Source organism: Narcine bancroftii, chromosome 10 (assembly GCF_036971445.1).
Source record: "Narcine bancroftii isolate sNarBan1 chromosome 10, sNarBan1.hap1, whole genome shotgun sequence".
NCBI lineage: Eukaryota > Metazoa > Chordata > Chondrichthyes > Torpediniformes > Narcinidae > Narcine > Narcine bancroftii.
The window spans coordinates 62305219-62331543 of NC_091478.1; the positions used below are offsets into that span (position 1 = coordinate 62305219).

Genomic DNA, 26325 nt, shown 5'->3' on the forward strand with positions numbered 1-26325 from the left:
GGAGGATTCTACACACTCCATGCTCAGCGTCTTTCTCATGCCTCGAGGTACCTGCTGCACTTAATTCCACACCTTGGAAGTAAACACAGAGCCCATGAGCTTTTTCGCAAGGTTTGAAATCTACACCTTCACGTTATGTCTGTTGTTTCTTTGGGGTGATTTTCTAGTGCTTATCATTAACTATTAATAAATTTGTTCGGAACAGATTGTCACAAAAATAAACAAGCAATGGGAATAATGGTGTACAATGTACAAAGATCTTGATGTCAGGAAATAAATGCGATAAATCGGTGGCAATATCGCTGACAACATAATGCAAAATAACATGACATGCAGCCAATTTGAAGATTTAAATTAAAAAAAATCAAAAATATCCAATGGATTTTTGATTCTTCCTGCTCATTATAGTTATGATTTGATGATGTGGAGGGGTTTACCAGCATCTTAATATTGCCATTGAAGATGGCAGCACCGCCGCCAGTGTGGCCCCACAGGGAGCTGAATGCAGCGTTCCTGCAGAATCCAGCCACCCTGTCAACTGTGGTCGGCTCCATGAGTGGCCCACTGAGGGAGCCGACAGTGGTTTTTGAGATCTTGTGACCTTGGGGTCTGCACTCAAGATGGCGGCACCTCTTAATTGGCAGCAGCCCCTGCGGAGGACTGCAGCAGGGAGAAGAGATGACCCATGGGGCCGTGACCACAGAGGTGGACTCGTGAGGGGACTCTACAGTGGGCTGCTGGCGACCTGAGGCGAGGAACCCGTGGGCTACTGGAGACTGGCTCGAACTGGCTGGTGGGGTACCAGGAATCAGAACCGGGATGCGAGGAGGTGCCAAGGGCACCTGATTGTGTCAGAGGTTCGGATCTGGAGCCCGGGTTGCCACTGGTTTGGACTGGGCTCTATGGGGCTGCGGAAACACTGGAGGCGAATCTACAGGCACTTGGTGACTCTGGGAGGAGTCTCGCTTTTGCTTCTTTCTCTGACTTTAAGAGGCACCTAGACAATTTCTACCGGTGGTGAAACTGTCTGCCTTGCAGCAGGCAAAAGGGACTTTCATAAAAGGACAGTGTTTTATTACTATGACAATAAATTGAATTTTGAATTGACTAAACTGTGAACATAAAGCATTTAGTGATATCAATTCAAATTTCAAGAAAATCTGACCATGACATCAACTGTTTTCTGCTCCAGAGATGTAATGTTGCCTGAACTGTGCATTTTCTGTTCATTTTCCCCAACCGTTTTCTCAGGAAGTTGGGAAGAGGTTAATAGTATGCATTAGGAAAAATGAACTGGCTACAGAAATTTTTGTAAGAAAATTAATTTGGTACCTTGATGAGAAACTGCCAACCTACTGCACAACTTCCTCACAGTGGCCAAGCAATGACAAACTATTCCACCCCCCCCCCCCCACAGAGATAAGAACATCAACTCTGCCAGGAACTGTCTGCAATACGATGTTCATATAACCATATAACTATTTACGGAGCAGAAACAAGCCATGTTGGACTTTCGAGTCCGCACTGGTTCACTGATTTTGTGCGCCCTCTTCAGGCATTGGTCCCGGTAGATCTTCATTCGATAACGATCTGCAGCATTTAAATGGGAAAACCTGCTGATGTTTAATTTAATTCCTTTTTGACTATATTTTCTGATTAAAGCTCATCAGCGCAAATTACTCTTCAAATGCAGAATTTTACATTTACTAAATTGAATTATCTCACCTGGAGGCCATAAAGTGAAAGATTAAGAAAAAAAATCCATTCATAAGACATGGAGTGGGGGCACTGACAAAGGGAGGGTGTGAATCAGTGAAATGATTATGTCTGGCACTCACTGTGATTTCCAACACATGAGCATTCCTAAACATGTGAAATTCATTCACAATCAATGGTAAATGTTAACTGGAGTATTCCAATTCAATGCACCAATCATGGAAATGCAATAAATGCATACATTCTATCCCCAAAACGTTGCTTTTTATTACCCAGTAACTAACAGTCATGAGTAAAGTAACCACAAGGTTTACTCCAGCTGAGAAGCTTCTCGGAATCATTCCTGGGGAAATTTTAACCCCAGGCACCACAATATTCAGAATCACTGAACTGGGGTATTTCTAGTTAACCATTAGAAAAATCAGGTTGATTAAATGTGATGCACTGAAGTTTACAATGAAAATTGAAGATGAACAGTAGGGATAAGAAAGAATCTGGGTTAACCAAAATAATTTCATTACATGCCCAGCAAATAGGCATTGCTTGCCTTTGAACAAACCATTGCAACTGCCAAGATGCCGGACAATTAACACACACACACACACATTGACTTAAAGTTATTACCCACAAGCAAGGAGCCTACACACATGGAAAGCAGCTGCAAGTAGGAAATGCAGTGCGCCCAACTGCTCTTCTGTTCGTCATTAAAACACTTGAGTGCAGCAAGTGTCTCCTTGTTATGCCCGGAAAAATTATGAAGCAGAAGACATCCTTAACCGACTCAAAGGAGTAAACCTATATATAGATTTCAAGAAAATGCCTCCAGCGCAACATTAAATTTAGTTCATCAACATGGGGTCCATGCTTTGCACAATCAATAAAATTGGACAGCTGTGCTGCATTCAGTAGAAAAAGGTCACACTGAGAAGATGCAGCGAGGAACTAGTCATTTTAAAAATACTTAACTGGAGAAAACTATCAAAATTAGCCACATATTCAATTACACTTATGAAGTTATTCAAAATTAAGCACAAGCTCCCAGCATTAGTACAAGAGTCAACACCCATCAAAGCGAAGGGTATAAGTGAAGCACCCACATGCAGATAAAACAGCCTGTCAAATAATGTAAACACCCCATGAATCTATAACCAGGTCTAAATGTACTTTATTTCCATTCAACTCCTTAAGCTATCACTGGCTTCAAAATGTAACAACTCACAAGTTACAAATTGATTTTTTCATGTAACTATTTTGTTCAAGTGGTATCCAAATGCTCAAACTTCTGGCACAGAATGTCTAGAGGCAAAAATCTGCTGTGCTGTGTGTAGATTTCTATGCTCCCCACTGCCTTTTCTCAATTTGACAGGTTATGATGCCATTCACTCAACCAAGAGCAATGTTGCAAATTCACATCAGTGTTCTGTCGATTCCCCATTTACATTGCAAAATAAGCAACTTTAAGTTTGCTGCTGGCTTTTAAAAAAAAAACTAGGAAATCGAATATCTCCAACCAAGTCAGGGAGCAGTAAAATATTCCCAGTATCAACTCCAAATGTGATCAGAAATAAAAATCATGCATGATTCAAAAGGCACCAAAATCTTGCAAAATTATGCACAACCTCCTCATTACGAACCCGTTCACAGTGAACCAGCACATCACAATTAGAATACGTAGAGGCAACACCACACCCTTCCAAGGCCCAGCAACCTTGCCTCCCTTTTGACCAGAAGGTTCAGATGCCAGCTACCCTCCCACAGAACTTGTACTGTTGTCCTGATTTTCCATGAAGGAGGCCTGCTGAGAGAGATGATGGGACTACCAGGCACCATAGAAAGGCTGAATAAATCCATTCAATAGAAACTTGAAGAAAAGGACGAGCTAATTGCTTTCTCTCTCCCACCCCCAGCCTACGCTGCCAACTCATTCACACTCCTTTCAGTCTTGGTTCAACACAAGTATTAATCCAGAAGAAAATGAAGGAAATTTAGTGTCACAAAAATCAAGATTTCTTTCCTTTGGATTTAAAAAAAAGTTTGCTGAACCAGAAGGAAGAATGAAAATGATTTTGGAAATACAATTTGATCAAATCTCCGAATGGCACACATAACATGCACAAGTATTTGCAGTTTAGATATACATTTACAAAGGAAGTGAAATATGCAACTTCTATCCAAATTATTTACTGGGATATTTTATCTGGTTTAAACACTTTCTTTTCAAAAAAGGATGACAAAGCTGCAGAGAATCAGAAGCAAATTCACTGTAACCACAATTATTGTGATCAGGCTTGTTATTACAACAAATCCATGAAATAACTTTACTTTAAATACTGTGAGGCTTAAACCAAAAAAGAACAAATGCCAGTTCTTCGATTCCCTGAAAAAAAAGGGGTGAGAGAAAGAATTTATAGCCCTAGGCCGTCTGAACAATATTCTGATAATAATGTAGCACTTAAATTTTGGTTACAGTTGTAAGATGGGGAAAGATACCAGTCAATTTGGTTGACTAATATCTCTAAACATAAATGACCATAACTCTCTTGCTTTCAAGACTGATATGGGATTTTTGATTGCATCTGTGGGTACAGTTTAAAACGCCACCCAAAAGGCGGAACCTCCATAACTGCAACAGACCTTATGAGATGCACCGGTACCGGAGCAGATTGTTTGTTTTGAAAAGCCTGTCATTTAACCTACAACTACTTACAACAGAAAGGTTCTGTTGCAAAGGTATAGACAATCTCCTTGAGAAAGGCCACACCCCTTTTAAAATTGAGGCACCTGTGTAGACCTCCTGGGATCTGGTTGTGATTACTGGGGCAAAAGTGCTGGAACCCCTTTTTAAGTTGCAGGGGGAAATTGACCCATTAAATCACCAACCTGGTGATTAAAGGGGGAACTCTGCCCCCGCAGTGATGCGTCACGCACTCACTGGAAGTACTGCCAGATGCCCGATGTCACACGCACGCAAGCGGTGATACCACTGAAATAAATGGATCAAATCAGCCGTGGACAAGATCTTGGTAAGTTCAACTCAGATTTCTGAGTTAGGTCAGGGACCTGGTTGGGTTCCAACCTGACAGGGTTGATTGGGTCGGACCCTTTCTAACTGTCATTCGTGTAACTGGGCAAATTGCTATTTTACGTGGCCGTTTGTAAAGGCCTAGTGGCATTTCATAGACTCTCTCCAATTAAACAAAGCATGCTTTTCTATTCTTCCCAGCCAAAGTGGACAACCTCATATGCCCCTGTAGTTTTTGCAACTATTATGTATAATGGGTGTAACACCTGTAACGCCAGAGATCAGGATCGGGTCCTGGGTTCGAATCCTGCGCTATAAGGAGTTTGTACATTCTCCCATTTCCTCCCACCCTTCAAAAATGCATGTAGGTTAATGGGATGTAAATCGGGGACACGGACTCACAAGGCCGAATTGGCCTGTTACAAAGTATATCTAAATTTAATTAAACATTTAAAGTAACCAAAATAGATCCCTTTGTAGATGGGATCTCCCAATGCTATTGCTATTATCTATATTTGTATCGTCAGCAAAGTTGACTGCAGCACATTCAACTCCTTTATTCAAGTTGATGTATCAGTTGATCTCAAATGAGCCTTACAACACATTAGCACAGGCTTCTCCACTCTGCATTCCCATTCTTTCTCTCCCCTGATGCTACTTGTCCCAAGTTCCTTCAGCAGATTGCTTAACTTCAGATCTCAGCACCTACAATCTCCTGAAAAACTGCTTCCTAACTCTGAAAATGCACTTACCTATTTTATGTAAGCTAGCCAATCTTTTTTATGCAACGATACTTTGCACACAAAACTGTGAGCTCTTGCCATCTGCTGTAAGCTTTTGTGTGGCACTACTGCCTGTTGGTAGTTCCATTCTATGACACCCACTAATTCTCCTTTATCCTCTTTGTTTACCATACCCTGAAAAGAGCTGTAATAGTAAATGTAAAAACACAAAATGCTAGAGCTCAGCAGGGCAAGCAGTGTCCTTTATGTAGCAAAGATAAAGATACAGAACCCACGTTTCAGTACTAGAAAATGCCAGCAGGCATCCAAACAAAAGAGTGGGGGGGGAGGGTAGCAAAGGCAAGAGATGATCAGTGGAGGGCAGAGCAGCACAGGAGGAGGAGGGATGGCTGGGTGGAAGAACTGGAAGGACAGGAAAGGGGGAGGGGAAAGAAAAGGCTAGCAGGTTTAGTGGAAAGCAGTAAAGTCAATAACCCCCTTCATCGGAGTTAACCTGCCAGTATCGCGGGTCCAATCGTGGAGTGTGAAATGACATAACCGGGCAGGGCAAATAGATTTCAACCAGGCTGATACACAAAGGGAGCAAATGTCAGAGCCTGGCCAAGTTAACTCACCAATCCCCTTCTGGTGGTGTGAAGTGACAACCAGTCAAACCAGGTATGATTACTGGAGGTGGGACCCCCTCCCCCCCCACTTTAAAATCCTGAGTTGCAGAATTACCTGCAAGTAACGGTGAGGCTCCCGGGATCAGCTTAACCCACAAATTTTCCCATTTCCTAGGAGGGTTGGCAGTGAGAAAGGGGCTACTGCTAATGCCATCTAGCTGGAGAGCAAGTGGTCAGGGTGGGACAGTACACAAGGCCTAGGACAGACACATGAGTGTGACCCAGAATCGAAATGGTTGGCTCCTGGAAGGTCGCTGTTGTTGTGAACAGAGAGGAGGTGCTCAGTGAAGCTATCGCCCAGACTGCAACCATTCTCTCCAATGTAGAGAATGCCACAAAGGGAATGGATGCAGTAAATAGGACCCCTGGATGCACAAGCGGTGAAGTGTTGCTTCAGTGAATGGCCCGTTTGCGGCCCCAGATCATGGTGAGGGAGGAGGTGTGGTTGCAAGTGCTGCACCTCCTGCGGACACAGGGGAAGTGTTGGGAGTGCAATGGGTGGGAAGAGATGAGTGCACAAGGAATCACAGAGAGATTGAAGGAAAATGTGTCTGGTGGTGGGATCCGGAAATTCTGGCAGATGATGTGTTGGTCGCTGAGGATAAGGAGCCATAATAAACTGGCAAAAAAGCAATTTCTCTCAGAAAACCATGAATCTCAAACCATGTTCACAGCTGTACACTTGGCTACAACTTTTTCAATAATGAACTCCACCATTGCCTCAATGAAAGATGCAACGCCAATCAGCCATCCCACTCAAATTGTTCAGTTTTAAAATCTGCTAGGGGCTTCCAAAACAGCCCGAATTTTGGAAGATACTGTCTAATTTGTCCTTCTTTAAAGACCTCAATAAAGCCCATGGAATCTGGCAATTATTTATTCCAATAGTTTCCCTATTACTTCTCATCTCATGAGAAGAGCTTTAGCCTTTTTAAAACATCTCATAACAAAAAAATTTTATTCCCCAAAAGTCTACAATTTCCTTCCTTCCCTGGTCTCATCCTGCAAAAGGCTAATGTTTACTTTGGAAAAGGGCTTCTGGGAAAACTAATTTCCTGCTAAATTTTCCAATCTATTTTCTCCAGTGGGTTTAAAGAATCTTCTTGAGATGTCCCCAAATCTTTGTCACCTTCCACTAACCCATGCCACAAGGTACAAGTTGCCTTTCAATTCGATGCCATGGCCACCCTTCTTAGAAGTAATTCTGTCAAATCCCAACCAAGTTTGCGAATACTGCTGGATAAAAATGATTGCAGTAAAATGACTCAAAATCCTGGTTTGGCCTGTAAATTCATCATCCTGACATGGAATCTCACCGGGAAAGAATGGTATTCTTTCCCCCCCAAAACTACAAGATTAAACTAAAAAAAAACCCAATAATGAAATGATCAATTTTTTTTTTAAATCCACAAGAGCATCTGTTACAACGTTGGGCACAGTACACATTCAACGACATCTCTGGTCCAGATTCAGAAGTATGAAACAGTGGGCAACCTAATTTAAATCAAACTCATCCAGTGGCAGCATGCAATTTTCCTGTAGGCTTGGGAGCCCTGACAATAAACCTCGATGTGAGGTCCCCCCAGAGACTTCAGTGATTAAAGCCCTCTGGAAATGGGCATGTGCAGCCAACGGGGAGCTCGCTTCCCCATTCAATTGCCACAAAGGGGACTGTAATTCTTTAACCACCACCTGCCCAAAGGACCGAAATTCTCCCTTCCCTGCCAACAATTTTCACCGGCGAAACCCATGAGTTGGGGCGGCTCACGTGAAACTCTCAGGCAGGAGAGTGAGTAGCCGAATGAGACCTCTCCGGGGGGCGGGGGGGGGGGGGGGGAAGGAAGACACAAAGCCCTTTCGCTTCCAGCATGCAAAACATGAATGGACCTAATCGCTTTCGAGAGAAAAGAAACCTCACGCTCTGCCCCAGCCGCCCAACTGCAGGCACCATTTTCTACGCGGAGAAAAAATAAGCGGAGCGACCCTGGCTTGGAAGGGAAGGGAAGGGAAAGGAAAGGGGGGAACACGGGACGACACACGTGTAGATCTACACCCCCACATTTTTAATGGTGCAGGGCACTCACTTCGATTATTTCAGCCCAGGATTGATCGACACGGTGTTGGGCCATGTTCACACGGCCGGGTGATGCGCGGCAGGAACGCGTGCGAGCGACCAGGGCCCCCGGCTCCATGGGCAGAGAAGCGGTGGGACGGCGACCACGTTGTTCCGAGGTGGCAAGGCCGGGACTCGGTCGCGAACGGGCACCCTCCGAAGGGGAAGATGGTCGCCGTCTTTATTTGTCCCCAGCCGGGGGAGGAATTTGCCAAATTAGATCGAGAAAAGGGCAAACATCCAATTTCTGCCAAAGTTATACGGTTAAAAGATCTGCCTTTAAAAAGTGTTCTCAACTCAGCCTGCAACTCAAACCCTCAGTACACACAGATGAAACATACAGCAACGATTCCCAAATTGGTAACCACTGTCGAAACAAGTAATAGTGAGCATTAACAAGGAAACCCTAACACGTTCCAGCAGACGACCTGGAAAGGCTCAAGCCCGAAACCTTGGTATCTTGCTGATCGATCGGCTTGAGTTGGCTTCCCCACAGCATCGTGTTTTTTGCTGCCATCAAAATACGTTACCCGCCGATCCGATAACAGCGGGGAGAAGCCGAAGGCAAACCAGTTCCCTAAGACAAGTTTTACAATCTTTGCTTAAAAAATAACCTGCAATTTTTAAAAACAAATAGATATACAAAAAGGTGAACGACTGGACACCAAACCTTTCTTTTGCGCCAATGAAATCGTCTCATCATAGCTTTAAATTTAACATTTCAGCGAACCAGCCATTTCCTGACGCTCGCATTCTGAATACCGGTAATGGCAAGACAGAAGGCACTCGCCAAAAGCTGTTGACGAGACTCTCGCTTCGGTGCAAGAGGGCCGGTCAGAAGGACAGGCATCTGCCTGGCTTTACAAGGCAAACGAATTTTGGGCAATCCTGGCCACGCGAATAAAGGAACCTTGCAAATCCCATTTGGAATCTGTATCCTTTTGGAATGGATACAGAGTTGAACTTGCAACCTTTCCACCGTGTTGTCCTCTCCCCTCCACCCCACTATTGCCGCGATTGCCTGAAACCTACTTCGTTGTCGTGGTGCTGGCAGTAGCTGACCCGTTCATGTGTGAGCGGCAGGCTGGCGAAGGGCTGCTGGCTGTAGTGTTGCTGCTGCTGCCTGAAGCGGTGGATGACATGCTCCTTGGTGAGGCGGACCCGCTGGTGCGCCCGCACGCAGTGGTCGCACAGGTACTCGGCACAGTCCATGCAGCGGGAGGTCACCGGCGCGCCCTCGTCGCAGGAGCTGCAGCCCGCCGGCGAGCTCTTGGCGCGGCCTCGCCGCTGCAGCCCTCCTCCTCCACCACCACCACCCCCCCCTCCTCCGTCCAGCTCGTCCTCGGCCGCCGACACCACGTCCAGCAGGTTGTTGAGCAGCAGCAAGTCGGCCGGCAGCCCGTCGCTGTCGGCGGCCGGCATGCGGCGCTCACAGATGGGGCACGCCAGCTCGGCGGGGCCGCACGAGTTGGCCGAGGTCGAGGAGGAGGAGGTGGTGGAGGAGGAAGAGGAGGAGGAGGAGGAGGCGGCGGCGGGAGGCGAGGGCTCGGCCTCGGGGCGGACGCGGTGACCCGCCGGCCCGTGGCCCCCGCCTCGCCGCCTCCTGCCGCCGTGAGCCTCCAGGCACGCCTGGCACAAGGAGTGGCGGCAGGGCAGGAGGCGCAGCTCGTCGGCCGGGCCGGGGCCCCGCAGGCAGCAGAGGCCGCACTGCGGCGGGTCCTGGCGCCCCTGCGCTTCGGGCCGGGCCGGGCCGGGAGCCGGCGGCTGCTCTGGGCGGGGCGGCGGTGGCTCCTGGCCGCAGAACGGCGCGGCCATGGCGGCCTCGGGGCGCTGGTAGCAGCGTGGGTAGAAGCGGCCCTGGGCCAGCTCGGCCGGCCTGGGAGGGGGCAGCCGCTCGGCTTCCTCAGCCACGACCGCTCCCCTGTGCAGTGACCGAGATATCCACATTGACGGGCCGGCGGGGGCTCATATTCCCCCCGGGGAGGCGCCGTGTGTGTGTGGGGGGCGGCCGGGCTCCCCCCTCCCACCCCACCCTCTGGGCCCCACTAAATCCCCGCTCTTTCCTCCTCCTTCCCCCCCCACCCCCCGGGCTCTCTCTTCAGTGTCGTCGCCGCCGGCCGCCGCCTCGCTCCATCTTCTCGCACTTTCTGCCTCTCGGCCGCCCGCGTCTTTTTTTTTGCCCTCCCTCCCTCCTTTCCCTCTTCCCTCTGGGTCTCCGACGTGGGGCCGGGCTCCGTCGCTCACGTCATCACGCAGCCAGCGTCAGGTGAGACGTGCTCGTCCGCCGTGGAGCCTCCATTCATGACTCTTTTTCATTCATGGTTTCGGAACCACGCCCTCGCCAGGGGGATACCTGGTATCTATAGTCCCTGTCTCGCTGCCAGCCCTCCTGGCAAACGGGAAAAGCTGTCCCCGGGAGCCGTTCACACCGCCCCATTATTTTGCGGGGGATTTTTAAACTTCAGCACCTGGGCAGCCCTCCTGGGACCCGGGTGCAAGCACCTTTTAAATTGCAGGGGGATCCGTCCATTAAATTGCCCAACCGGGCGATTTAAGGGGGATCCCGCCATCGCAATGACGCGTCACGCACTCACCGGATGCACTGCCCGATGTTCGGATGCTCGCTGCCCGATAACGCACGGGCGCAAGCGCCGACATCACCCGAATAAGCGGGTCGCTCATTTTCCAGTTCAAATCGCCCGTGGACGTGACCTCCGTAAGTTTAACTGGGTTCCCTGACTAGCTCTGAGGTAGGTCAGGGACCCGGCTGGATTCTGATGGGGGTGACCAGGTCGGACCCTTTCTAACTGCAGTTTGAAAGGGCCCTAATGCAAGGGCAGGTGGTGATTTCACACCACCCAAAGGAGATTGGTAGGTTAACCCGGCCGTGCTCTGGCACATGCTTCATCTATGCATCAGGGCCCAGTGAAATCTACTCGCCCTGCCCAATTATGTCATGTCACACCATGTACTTTGACCCGCAATGTTGGCAAGTTAACTCAGGTATAATAAACAATGTGAATTGCATCACACCTGGTTATTATCTCTGCCCAGGATACATGCAGGACATGAGGCGATGCTCAACCAATGCTCTGTTGCTCTTTGTTGCCTTTTTGGCAAAAAAAATCAATGGCATGTAAATAATCAGCAGAATTTATGTCATGAAAACGTCATGGAATTTGTTGTTTTGCAGCATCAGATGCAAACGTTTCTATAAAAACACATTTCAAAATAGTGCAAGAAAAGGTCAAATGGAGGCAGTGCCTTTGGTTCACTGATCATTCAGGAATCTGATGGCAGCAGGGAAGAAGCTGACCTTGTGCCGCTGAGTGTTCGTCTTTCGGCTCCTGTTCCTTTTCCCCGATGATAGCAGAGGGAAGAGGGCCTGGGGTGGGGGGGTCTTTGAGGATAGAGGCTGCTTTTTTTTAAAGACACCGCCTCATGTACATGTCCTCGATGGAGTGAAGTCTGGTGCCTGTGATTTTGCAGTCAGAATTAACAACCCTCTGGAGTTTATTCTTGGCCTGAGCATTGTTACCTCCTGACCAGACAGTGATGCAACCAGCCAGGATGCACCTGTATAGGCTTACATTAAGGTCTTTAGTGAATAATTCACTCACATGCACTAATTTCAGGTTGAAACGTCATAGGTTCCTATTTATTCATTTATCAACACTAGTCTTTGCTGCCCCAATAAAGTTATAAAGATTAAAAGCCAAAATAAAAACACCCTGCTGGAGGAACTCAGTGGGTGGAGCAGCATCAGTGGGAGAAAACGAACAGTCGACTCTCTGGATTGGAGCCCCTGGTCTCTATTTCCACTACTTCTATTTCCACTTATACAAAAATTGCTCTGGAGTAGTTTCTCCAATTTTATTCATTTCAATCTGAACCCAAGCTGTTTTCTCACCAATTTGATAACAGGAGGACAAGAATCTTAATTGAGCTGCTTTATAGAAAAGTTTAAAATTTGGTAATCTCAGTCCTCCTTGTTCAAATTTCCAAGTTAGTTTTTCCCAAGGCTATTCTTGGCATTTTACCTTTCTAGATAAATTCCTGTACTTGTTTATTTAAATTTTGGAAAATTTTTTCCGGTATTGAAATGGGTAATGATTGAAACAAATATTGTATTCTTGGAAAAATGTTAATCTTAATACAATTTACACACCCTATTAAAGTTATTGGTAAATCTTTGTAAATCACCCTCTATCTTTTTTTATTAGTGTTAAATGATTTAATTTAAATAAATTGTCTAAATTTCTATCAAAAAACAGATCTTATTTAAAATACTGGAGCTCTGCTCATGCTAGACATAATGGCTCCAGAGACTTTGCAGAAGTTTTGGAGAGTGCCCAAGAGACTTCACTAATGGATTGTTGTTTACAAAAGGCAACAGATGAAAGAACTTGTCAGAGCCATATTCTGTCTGGAGTGGAACTTGCTGTTCTAGGAAGTTCATGTGGTTTTGCAAGCAGAGAGAGAGTAACACAGGATTTTATTCTCTCAGAGAGAGAGACAGACAGACAGAGATACAGTCAGTAGCAGCAACTGGGACTGGAACTGGACAAGCTGGCAAGCTTGTGGAAAACCCATGTGGAAGATGGGTTGTGAGTGCTTAGTTCAGCCTGGTCAAAGCCCTTGTGGTTCATGCAAGAGGAGAGGACTGGCTGTCTAATGTTTCACTTGAAATAAGAGAAACAAAAAAAGGCACTCTGTGGTGACCTGAAAGAAAGACATTATCACCTGGAGAACCCTGTAGGGGAGTTTCACCAGCAAGACCCTGAAGTGGCTGATTAAAACAGAAACAGTTGTGGGTGTCCTGGAACAACAAATCTCTCTCTGAAAACCGACAAGAACTTTCCTGAGTGGTAACCATGGTGAGTTTTATAAATGTTAAATTCTGTCCATAGTATAAGAATTGCCTGCAACCAGTGAACTTGGAGGAATGAGATTGGACTGTGAACCAAAGAACTTTTCTGAACCTACACGTGCGCACACGCGCGCACACACACACACACACACACACACACACGTGCCCTTAGAAAGGGGGTTAAGTTAGTCAATAGTGATAAGTTAAAGTCTGATTCTATTTTCATGTTTAAAGATAATTAAAAGCAACTTTTGTTTAAGTAACCATTCGTCTTGGTGAATACCTATTGCTGCTGGGTTTTGGGGTCCTTTGAGCTTGTTAAAATACCATTAATGTTCCAACTATCAAATAAAGAATATTAGAATATTATAAATATCATTAAAAATAATTATATATATTATAAAGATCATCTAGACAAGGATGTCTTGTCTCCATTTTTGTTTGCATTGGCAATAGGACCTTTGGTGGAAAAAAATTAGAAGAGATAAATAAATTAAAGGTTTTGAGATAGATAATAAAGCACATTTATTTGCAGATGGTGTTATAGTTTATTTAACAAAGTTAGAATATCATTGAATAAATTAAATGTAAAATTAACAGAATATGGATTAGTATCTGGTTATAAAGTTAATATTGATTAAAGTGAAGTCATGCCTATAGCTGATATGGACTCTACACAGAGTTTTAAAAAAAAGTTCAAATGGCAAAAAGAAGCAATTAAATATTTAGGGATAAAGTGTTTGTATATGACCTACAAACCTGCCCCAATTTATCTCTCAAAACATATCTATATTCTGTCACACCACCATCACCACACATGGTCTGGAGCTTATCTCATTTCTTTTTATGGGAAGTATCCCACATTACCGCACGACCACAGTCATAACACTTAATTAGCAACACCCTAAGGGTGTGCCTTTGAAGAACTAAGGGGTGCCTTTGAAGAACTATTTATTTTTTTCTAAGTCACATTTGGCAGATGGAATGAGTCCAACACAGGTATCATGCAGAAATGCACAGAGACTCCAAGGACTGGAATCTGGACAAGCAAGGAACTCAGCAGGTCAGACAGCATCCATGGGTAGAAATGACCAGTCAACAAATCAGGTTTGGACCCTTTATCAAGAGCTATCGAGACAGCTATCATGCATTACCTCCTATCCGCTCATGTTATTCTTCCTTCTTTGGCTTGGCTTCACGGACGAAGATTTATGGAGGGATAAATGTCCACGTCAGCTGCAGGCTCGTTTGTGGCTGACAAGTCCGATGCGGGACAGGCAGACACGGTTGCAGGGGAAAATTTGTTGGTTGGGGTTGGGTGTTGGGTTTTTCCTCCTTTGTCTTTTGTCAGTGAGGTGGGCTGTGCCTCCCAGAATCACAGTGCGGCTTTCGTGCAAACAGAGGAACTACTGACATGGTCTTTGCCCTCAGACAGCTCCAAGAAAAGTGCAGAGAACAAAACAAAGGACTCTACATCACCTTTGTTGACCTCACCAAAGCCTTCGACACCGTGAGCAGGAAAGGGCTTTGGCAAATACTAGAGCGCATCGGATGCCCCCCAAAGTTCCTCAACATGGTTATCCAACTGCACGAAAACCAACAAGGTCGGGTCAGATACAGCAATGAGCTCTCTGAACCCTTCTCCATTAACAATGGCGTGAAGCAAGGCTGCGTCCTCGAACCAACCCTCTTTACTATCTTCTTCAGCATGATGCTGAATCAAGCCATAAAAGACCTCAACAATGAAGACGCTGTTTACTTCCGGTACTGCACGGATGGCAGTCTCTTCAATCTGAGGCGCCTGCAAGCTCACACCAAGACACAAGAGAAACTTGTCAGTGAACTACTCTTTGCAGACGATGCCGCTTTAGTTGCCCATTCAGAGCCAGCTCTTCAGCGCTTGACGTCCTGTTTTGCGGAAACTGCCAAAATGTTTGGCCTGGAAGTCAGCCTGAAGAAAACGGAGGTCCTCCATCAGCCAGCTCCCCACATCTCCATCAGGCACACAAAACTCAAAACGGTCAACCAGTTTACCTATCTCGGCTGCACCATTTCATCAGATGCAAGGATCGACAATGAGATAGACAACAGACTCGCCAAGGCAAATAGCGTATTTGGAAGACTACACAAAAGAGTCTGGAAAAACAACCAATTGAAAAACCTCACAAAGATAAGCGTATACAGAGCCGTTGTCATACCCACACTCCTGTTTGGCTCTGAATCATGAGTCCTCTACCGGCATCACCTACGGCTCCTAGAATGCTTCCACCAGCGTTGTCTCTGCTCCATCCTCAACATTCATTGGAGCGCCTTCATCCCTAACGTCGAAGTACTCGAGATGGTAGAGGCCGACAGCATCGAATCCACGCTGCTGAAGATCCAACTGCGCTGGGTAGGTCACGTCTCCAGAATGGAGGACCATCGCCTTCCCAAGATCGTGTTATATGGCGAGCTCTCCACTGGCCACCGAGACAGAGGTGCACCAAAGAAGAGGTACAAGGACTGCCTAAAGAAAGCACTTGGTGCCTGCCACATTGACAACCGCCAGTGGGCTGATATCGCCTCAAACCGTGCATCTTGGCGCCTCACAGTTCGGCGGGCAGCAACCTCCTTTGAAAACTCAGATCCATTTTAGGGTCCTGTGTACAGAAAAAAAATGCTTCTTCTGGGTGTCTACAACAGTTCCAACCCAGATCCCAAGGAAATGCTCAATGTTTAGTGGTTCAGCTTTCAGAGGAGTCGTTACACACTAAGACCTTGTCTCTCCTCTCACGTACTAATATCTTTGGCTTGGCTTCGCGGACGAAGATTTATGGAGGGGGTAAAAAGTCCACGTCAGCTGCAGGCTCGTTTGTGGCTGACCAGTCCGATGCGGGACAGGCAGACACGATTGCAGCGGTTGCAAGGGAAAATTGGTTGGTTGGGGTTGGGTGTTGGGTTTTTCCTCCTTTGCCTTTTGTCAGTGAGGTGGGCTCTGCGGTCTTCTTCAAAGGAGGCTGCTGCCCGCCAAACTGTGAGGCGCCAAGATGCACGGTTTGAGGCGTTATCAGCCCACTGGCGGTGGTCAATGTGGCAGGCACCAAGAGATTTCTTTAGGCAGTCCTTGTACCTTTTCTTTGGTGCACCTCTGTCACGGTGGCCAGTGGAGAGCTCGCCATATAATACGATCTTGGGAAGGCGATGGTCCTCCATTCTGGAGACGTGACCCATCCAGCGCAGCTGGATCTTCAGCAGCGTGGACTCGATGCTGTCGACCTCTGCCATCTCGAGTACCTCGACGTTAGGGGTGTGAGCGCTCCAATGGATGTTGAGGATGGAGCGGAGACAACGCTGGTGGAAGCGTTCTAGGAGCCGTAGGTGGTGCCGGTAGAGGACCCATGATTCGGAGCCGAACAGGAGTGTGGGTATGACAACGGCTCTGTATACGCTTATCTTTGTGAGGTTTTTCAGTTGGTTGTTTTTCCAGACTCTTTTGTGTAGTCTTCCAAAGGCGCTATTTGCCTTGGCGAGTCTGTTGTCTATCTCATTGTCGATCCTTGCATCTGATGAAATGGTGCAGCCGAGATAGGTAAACTGGTTGACCGTTTTGAGTTTTGTGTGCCCGATGGAGATGTGGGGGGGCTGGTAGTCATGGTGGGGAGCTGGCTGATGGAGGACCTCAGTTTTCTTCAGGCTGACTTCCAGGCCAAACATTTTGGCAGTTTCCGCAAAGCAGGACGTCAAGCGCTGAAGAGCTGGCTCTGAATGGGCAACTAAAGCGGCATCATCTGCAAAGAGTAGTTCACGGAAAAGTTTCTCTTGTGTCTTGGTGTGAGCTTGCAGGCGCCTCAGATTGAAGAGACTGCCATCCGTGCGGTACCGGATGTAAACAGCGTCTTCATTGTTGGGGTCTTTCATGGCTTGGTTCAGCATCATGATACTCCAATCTCAACTACAGTGATCTATAGTATTATTGCAGTCTGCAGGACCTTACAAAGTCTAAATTTGCTAACGTGTTACTCATATCACACCAGCGACTAAATTTATCTGTGCGCTACTTGTTTGAGGACACAGTTGAGGTTACGAAAGGCTCTATTTACACATTATCGTGAAAGGGTAATTGAGCCATAAGGTGTAATCTTTGATTCTGTGCCACATTGTTAAATGACAAGATGGCAACTTGCCAAACTCTTTACCTTGCACATGATCTTTGTGTTCCAGTATAAATGGTTTGTGATGAGTTGTCAAGTGGGAATGTTTACTGCTGAATCTTGGAGACGTTATGGTCCAAGTTACTTCACGTAGTTATATTTGCTGCATTTCATACTTTGGCCAGCTCTGTTAGTGTGATGGTTAGTGCAATGCTGTTTACAGCGCCAGCGACTGAGGTCCAATCCCACGCTGCCAGCTAGGAGTTTGTATGTTCTAGCGTGTCTGCATGGCTTTCACCAGGGAGCTCCGGTTTCATCCCACCTTCCAAAAATATACAGGGGTTGTAGGTGATTTAGGGGGTAATTAGGCTGCACGTGGGCTGGAGTGGCCTTTTACTGCACTGTATGTCTAAAATATTTGGGGGATCCTGATTGATCCTCCTTCCTGAGATACCTCTCGTAATGGAGGGAAAAACTCTGACGACTGCCAGTTTCCCCTCTTGTGGTCAGAACTTGCTAATCTGATTGTTGTCATTAAACCCACACCCTAATTTTTGCCAATCTTCACTGTAACTCAAATAATAGCTTACAAAGCAGTTTAACTTGAGAAATAAATGGACAGGAGGAAGCCATGTAGCCTCTTGTCCCAGAACAGCCCACTGGCCAAGCCTGGGCAGTATTTGGCCACATGTCTTCAAATAAAAAACTAAGAACTGCATGGAATATTCAAGAAATGGCAATGATTAATCAGAGTAACGTTGTTACCTTGGGTTTCCTTCCACCTTCACAATTTGTTCAATAAAATATTCCAGTTAAGGAACAACATAGGTTTGGGCATGCAGAATTTCCAGTGCTGAGTTTGTCTTGAATTTCTCTTGACCTGACTGGTATCTTCTTCCCTCTCCATTCAGAGAGCTACGCCCTTCCCTTATCACCTCTTCTACCCTCCCACCCATATCCACCTATGACCTCTTATTTGCAGAGAGCAGTCTGTGCTCTCCCACCCTCCTCCCCCCCCCCACCTTTTTATTTGTTTTTTTCATGCTTTTTACTCATGCCTTGATGAAGGGCCCCAACCCAAGGTGTTGGTTACCCCTTAGTTCCTGTAGATGCTTCACGACTTTTGGGTTTCTCCAGCACTTTTGTGTATTGCACTACAATCAGCGCGTCTGCACTTGGCTGGTTAACACTCCAGACGGCCGCACTGCATGTCTGACACCTAGTGGCAAAGGAATGGAAATCCACCCTAATTACATTGAAGTGAGTGGTTTATGGACACACGTGCCAAAATCTCTTTAAAAGGTTTTTTTTGTATGCTATCCAGGCAAGTCAACCCATGCGTAAGTACAGCAGGCAGTGTAATAATAAGTTCCTGTGTGGCTGCAGCAAGCAAGAATTCTGGTTCATCTGTACATTGCACTTATGGGTATGACAATAAGCTCTCACCTCATAGGGACCGAATGTTAATCGGTCAATATGCAGAATCTAGAGAAAAATACAGTTAAAACAGCACAAGCGCATCCTCTTTTAACAATGAAAGAAATCTTACAACAGCTGGAAACAAGGTGCAGAAACCTGACGACCAGCACCTGAGGATCAGGAACCGTTTCTTTCTAATGGCTATTGGGCTTTTATCTCCTCTTGTTACAATGATTGGGGACTGCTCTGAAACCACGAGGACTGTCAGCACTCTTGCAGACACTTTTTTTGTATTTGGGCATCTGTAAGTATTTACTACCCATTTTCTTTGCATTTATTATGTATTTTTAAATGTACTTAAAGTGTACTACTGTAGTTTTTATTTAAAAAAAATGCATGGTAACAGGCCCACAAGGCAGCACAGCTTAAATAAGCCCATGTGAGCAATTAACCTACTAACCCAATATGTCTTTGGAACGATGGAGGAAACCCATGGGGAAAGTGTATAAACTCCTTACAGACAGTGCCAGATTCGAACCCTGTAGCTGGCATTGAAAAAAACCACAAGACTACAAAGTACCTGTTCAGCTGCAGCAAGCAAGTATTTTGATGTGTACGTAGTATAATGTGTATGACAATAATTTCATCAATAAATTGTCCTTGAATCTGGATGTTTGTGTTTTGAAACCCATGCATCTTCTATGTGACTAAAGGCGAAAGAGTGTGGCCAGGGTGGGAATGGGTCATTTAGATGTGGACCACTTCCTCAAGGCAGCAGGAGGTATAGTTGGAGTTGCTAGAATGGGGGTTGGGTTTCGAGTTGGCCCGAGTGGCATGGAAATAGTAATCTCATTGCTTCTGGTTCCTGCCACCCCATTTCCGAAAGGCCATTGTCATCTGTCTCTCTGAGAGCTGACTGAATCCAAACTTGACTGACAATCAAGTGAGCTACATGAAGTAGATTTCCCTTCCAAGTTGTGAACTGAAGTAGATTTCCCTTCCAAGTTGTGAACTGAAGTGTATCGAAATAGCTCAGAGAGTTTACATTGTCGCTAGAACCTTGAAGGGGCAAACATGGTTCTGGGACCAGAATATGATTCTTATTATTTAATTAATTATTTTTTTTGTCAAAGCAGTTGCATATATATCAGGTCAATGTTACAGTGCCATGTTTGGCACCTAAAACCCCTGATTTACTTACCCCCACCCCTCCCAAGTCTAGACCTGAAAATCTGCTTGATATTAATGTACTACAGTTTTTCATTTGATATGTCAATGAGCCACTGTTGCTCAGATCCAAGCCGAGGGTGGGTTTTTAATTCTTGAAACACAGGAGGCTGCAGAAGCTGGAATCTAAAGCAAAGAGCAATTTACTGGAGCAACTCATCAGGTCAAGCAGTATCAGTGAGTAGTTGGGGGGGGGGGGGTGCAGGTGTGAGCTTTGGATCGAATCCTCTCATTGAGACATTTAAACTTTTGTGCTCTCTCACTCCCCTGTACTGTGAATGTCCATTGTAGGCTACCATTGAACATGCGACAGTCAGGTGGACCAAAGTGGGCACAGACAATTGCTAGGCACTATTCAAATGAAAATATTTTGCTCTCAATCAGGATTTCCCCCCCCCACCAAAAAATCCAGCATCTCATACTATAGATGAAATGAGTGAAGGTAGGGTGAGCTTGTTTCTGCGGTGAGTTTGAGAGCTCTGTGAAATGCCTTCACCCCAGCGACAAATCTTGACTGAAGCAATGTGAAGTAAGACTGAGAAGGCTGATGTGATGACAGTCCTGTTAGACCCCAGACCAGGCAGAGATTGCGTCTGGGCTGGGCCATTGGTGGGTCAGAGAGTGGTACAGAAATGGAAACCAGCCCCGAGTCCCCCACTAAGTCCACACACCCATCAACTATTTACTTTAATCTTTATGCTCAACATCAGCAAAACCAAGGAAATGATTGTGGATTTCAAGAAGAAAGTCAGGGGAACATGACCCAGTCCTCATCAAGGGCTCAGTAGTGGAGAGGGTCAAGAACTTCAAATTCCTGGGTGTCGACATCTCTGAGGATCTGTCCTGGAGCCTCCACATTGATGCAATCTTGAAGAAGGCCCGCCAGCAGCTATACTTCGTGAGGTGTCTGAGGAGATTCAGTATGTCACTGAAGACTCTCATAAACATTTACAGGTGTACCATGGAGAACTTTCTGGCTGGTGGCATCACTGCCTGGTATGGAGGCACCCACTCTCAGGCCAAGAATAAACTCCAGAGAGTTGTAAACTTGGCCTGCGACATCACAGTCACCAGACTTCACTCCATTGAGGACATCGACATGAGGTGGGGTATTAAAAAAGCAGCCTCTTTCCTCAAAGACCACCCAGGCCATGCTCTCTTCACTCTGCTACCATCGGGGAAAAGGTACAGGAGCCTGAAGACGAGAACTCAGCAGCACAAGGACAGCTTCTTCCCCGCAGATTCCTGAATGATCAATGAACTGCCTTACTTTTCGTGTACTATTATTTTAATTTTTTATAGTAATGTTGTAAGATGTTATATGAATCTTTGCACTGTGATGCTGCCACAAAAGACCATGACAATAAATCCTGATTCTGATCACACATTTCTATCTACTCAGACCACACCCCTGCTAAAGAACACGCCACACAGCTATGGAGACAGCTACATCAGAGCAGGTGGCAAGGTCCGAGACCATCCGATGTCTCTGAAAGGACTCTCATTGGCTTCTCTTTCTTGGTTTTAGTAATGGGGCTGGATTAGTTGGCGACTCCTCGGTTCCCTTTGCCAACAAAGATTTTTGTGCATCTTATGCACATAATAAACTAAATCTTGTTAAATTTTGTTCAGTATGGCGCATAAACACAAGCTATTCTTAGAAATGCTGGCCTGTGCGAACCAACGTACTTGCTGACAGAGTTTCCTCCTCTGAGCTGTAAATAACTCAGTGAATGAATGCTTGTCATTAGGCACTTTTAAACTACTGCACCTGGGTAGCCCTCCCAGCACCTTTTAACCTGCAGGGAGATCATCCCATTAAATTGCCAACTCGGCAATTTAAGGGGGATCCTGCCCCCCGCCCCGTGATGATGCAGTTAGCGTCGTGTCACACATTTACCAGATGAAATGAAGTGGAAGATTTCAACCTTACTCTTCCTGGGAAGCACGTTTAAACCACGTTATAATATCCCCTTTCCGGACCTGCACTGCTGAGTGTACTGACAATAACCACACCAGCAGTGCGAGTATAAGACAGCTTTAATAAACTAACGTACACTAAGAGGTCTTGTCTCTATTCAAGACAAACCTGGAAGGCTCGACTGTAGCTCTGGACTGCTTTATAGACAAGGTCACCGGGATGACCCCTGGTGACCTCGTGGTGTAATTACATATCACCACATTGAGTACCTCCTCTACATTTGAACTCGGCACCAACATGCTGCCCGGTAACGCACGGACGCAAGAGCTGATATCACCAGAATAATCGGGTTGGTCATTTTCAAGCCGCTGGTGGGCGCGACCTAGGTAAGTTCAACTGACTCCTTCCGAAGTAGGGCAGGGAGCCAGTTGATTTAGGAGCACGCTGACCAGGTCGGACCCTTTCCAGCTGCCTTGTCAGTGGGGCGCTAACTGGTCAAATTACCCGGTTAACCCCATTTTATGCGGCACCTTGAAAACACCTATTGTTTAAAACAAAGAGATGGGTCATTTAAAACAGAGTTGAAGAAACTTTTTATCCTCCCCAATTCTCCTCCTTGAACGGCAGTGGAAGCTGAGCCTGAATATTTTCCGGCAGGGTTAGTTTCATGATAAGCAAGGGAGTGAAAGGTTACTGGGATTAGGGCAATCAGAACAGCGATCATCTTGGTATGTGGCAGTGCAGGATTTGAGGGGCCAAGTCTCCTATTCCAGCTCCCAATTTGTACATACAACCACCAGTGCCTTCAGTCATCACTGGACACGACACAGGATTTTGTTCTGTTATTATCATGGACATTCCACCCCCCCACCCCACCATTTTCAGTCATGAGATCATGTTGGAATTAATTCAGAAAAAGACCAGTGCACACCATAAATCACATTAGCCATGATATACACTTTTTCTTTTTCACACATATACAGTGACTTTTTCTCCCCCCCCTCCCTCCTCCCAAGCCACCCCCCCACCCCCCCCTCTCATCCATTTTAGGTATACAATCTAGGTTGCATTAAACCAGTCAGACAATGTTGTCATTCAACAAAAATACACCAGAAATTCTACTGAGTCCATTCTTTTCTTTCCTTCTCCTTCCATCAACTTAGGTAATGTTTGTCCCCGGTAGGTTTTCGCTATTGTATTTAATGTAAGGCTCCCATACTTGTTCGAATATTTCAATATTATTTCTTAAACTATATGTTATTTTTTCTAATGGAATACATTTATTCATTTCTATATACCATTGTTGTATTTTCAAATTATCTTCCAATTTCCAGGTTGACATAATACATTTTTTTGCTACGGCTAGGGCTATCTTAACAAATCTTTTTTGTGCATCCTCCAAATCAATTCCAAATTCTTTGTTTTTTATGTTACTTAGGAGAAAGATCTCTGGATTCTTTGGTATATTGTTTTCTGTTATTTTATTTAATATCTGATTGAGATCATCCCAAAATTTTTCTACTCTCTCACATGTCCAGATTGCATGAATTGTTGTTCCCATTTCTTTTTTACATCGAAAACATCTATCAGATACTGTTGGGTCCCATTTATTTAACTTTTGCGGTGTAATGTATAGTCTGTGTAACCAATTATATTGTATCATACGTAGCCTCGTATTTATTGTATTTCTCATCGTTCCAGAACATAATTTCTCCCATGTTTCCTTTTTTATCTTTATATTTAAATCTTGTTCCCATTTTTGTTTAGTTTTACCATTTGTTTCCTCATTCTCCTTTTCTTGCAGTTTAATATACATATTTGTTATAAATCTTTTGATTAACATTGTATCTGTAATCACATATTCAAGGTTACTTTCCTCTGGTAAACTCAAATTGCTTCCTAATTTATCTTTCAAGCAGGATCTCAGTTGGTAATATGCCAGCGCTGTATCTCCAGTTATATTGTACTTATCTCTCATTTGTTCAAAGGATAAGAATCTACTTCCTAAAAAACAATTTTCTATTCTTTTAATCCCTTTTTTTTCCCATTCTCTAAAGGAAAGGTTATCTATTGTAAAAGGGAGTAGCTTATTTTGCGTCAATATTAGTTTTGGTAATTGATAATTTGTTTTATTTCTTTCTACATGAATCTTCTTCCAAATATTGAGGAGATGATGTAATACTGGAGAAGTTCTATGTTGTACCAATTTTTCGTCCCATTTATATAATATGTGTTCAGGTATCTTTTCCCCTATTTTATCTAATTCTAATCTCGTCCAGTCTGGTTTTTCCCTTGTTTGATAAAAATCTGATAGGTATCTTAATTGTGCGGCTCTATAATAATTTTTGAAGTTTGGCAATTGTAAGCCTCCTTGTTTATACCATTCTGTTAATTTATCTAGTGCTATCCTCGGTTTCCCCCCTCTCCATAAAAATTTCCTTATTATTTTCTTTAACTCTTTGAAGAATTTTTCTGTCAGTTGTATTGGCAATGCCTGAAATAAGTATAGTATCCTTGGAAAAATGTTCATTTTAATACAGTTTATCCTTCCTATCAGTGTTAGTGGTAGATCTTTTCAATGCTCTAAATCGTCCTGTAATTTTTTCATTAGTGGATTGTAATTGAGTTTATATAATTGGCCTAGATTTTTGTTTATTTGTACACCTAGGTATCTTATTGCCTGCATTTGCCATCTGAATGGAGATTCCTTCTTAAATTTTGAGAAATCCGCATTATTCATAGGCATTGCTTCACTTTTATTTACGTTTATCTTGTAACCCGACACTTCTCCATATTCCTTCAATTTCTTATATAATTCTTTTATTGATAGTTCTGGTTCTGTTAAGTACACTATAACATCATCCGCAAATAGACTGATTTTATATTCCCTGTCTTTTATTTTTATTCCTTTTATATTATTATCTATTCTTATCAATTCTGCTAGTGGTTCTATAGCTAGCGCAAACAATAAAGGTGATAGTGGGCATCCCTGCCGCGTTGACCTGCTTAAGTTAAATTGCTTTGATACATGTCCATTTACTGTCACTTTCGCTAACGGTCCCTTATATAATGCTTTAATCCAATTAATATACTTCTTTGGTAAACTGAATTTTTGCAATACTTTGAACAAATAATTCCATTCTACTCTGTCGAAGGCCTTCTCTGCGTCTAAAGCAACTGCTACTGTAGGTGCTTTATTTCCTTCTACTGCATGAATTAAGTTAATAAATTTACAAATATTGTCTGTTGTGCGTCTTTTTTTGATAAATCCAGTTTGGTCTAAATTTACCATTTTCGGTACCTGTTCTGCTAATCTGTTTGCTAATAGTTTAGCTATTATCTTATAATCTGTGTTTAGCAAAGATATTGGTCTATATGACACTGGTGCGAGTGGATCTTTCCCTTGTTTTAGTATTACTGTAATTATTGCTGTTTTACATGAATCTGGTAAGTTTTGTGTCTCATCAATCTGATTGATTACATCCAGGAGGGGCGGTATTAATAAGTCTTTAAATGTTTTGTAGAATTCTATTGGAAATCCATCCTCTCCTGGTGTCTTATTATTTGGTAATTTTTTTATTATCTCTTGTATTTCTACTGTTCCAAATGGTTCTGTTAATTTATTTTGTTCCTCTATTTGTAGTTTTGGTAGTTCAATTTTAGTCAAAAATTCATCTATTTTCCCTTCTTTCCCTTTGTTTTCAGTTCGGTATAATTGTTCATAGAATTCTCTAAAGTTTTCCTTAATTTCTTTTGGATTATATGTAATTTGTTTGTCTTTTTTCCTTGATGACAATACCATTTTCTTAGCTTGCTCTGTCTTAAGCTGCCATGCTAGGATTTTGTGCGTTTTTTCACCTAGTTCATAATATTTCTGTTTTGTCTTCATTATATTCTTCTCTACCTTATATGTTTGTAATGTTTCATATTTTATTTTTTTATCTGCCAATTCTCTTCTTTTAGTTGTATCTTCCTTCATTGCTAATTTTTTTTCTATGTTTACTATTTCCCTTTCCAACTGCTCTGTTTCCTGATTATAGTCCTTCTTCATCTTGGTTACATAACTTACTATTTGCCCTCTAATGAATGCTTTCATTGCGTCCCATAGTATAAACTTATCTTCCACTGATTCCGTATTTACTTCAAAATACATTTTTAATTGTTTTTCAATAAATTCTCTAAAATCCTGTCTTTTAAGTAGCATGGGGTTTAATCTCCATCTATACATTCTTGGAGGGATGTCCTCTAGCTTTACTGTCAATATTAAGGGTGAATGGTCCGATAGCATTCTCACTTTATATTCTGTTTTTCTTACTCTATCCTGCATACTAGCTGATAACAAAAATAGGTCTATTCTTGAGTATGTTTTATGTCTAGCCGAGTAGTATGAGTATTCCTTTTCTTTTGGGTTTTGTTTCCTCCATATATCCAAAAGTTTCATTTCTTGCATTAATTTAATTATAAATTTGGTTACTTTGTTCTTCCTGTTAATTTTTTTC

General features: G+C 44.1%; 1 protein-coding gene across 1 annotated transcript in view; it reads right to left on the minus strand.

The window, feature by feature from the left end:
- The window catches only part of trim71 (tripartite motif containing 71, E3 ubiquitin protein ligase), a 47475-nt gene extending 37146 nt beyond the window's left edge, over positions 1-10329 (minus strand). Inside the window, exon 1 of the mRNA XM_069901013.1 lies at positions 9292-10329. Within this exon, the coding sequence (XP_069757114.1) occupies positions 9292-10206 (915 nt within the window). The 5' untranslated portion in view covers positions 10207-10329. The remainder of the gene's footprint in view (positions 1-9291) is intronic.
- Positions 10330-26325: the final 15996 nt, after the last annotated feature.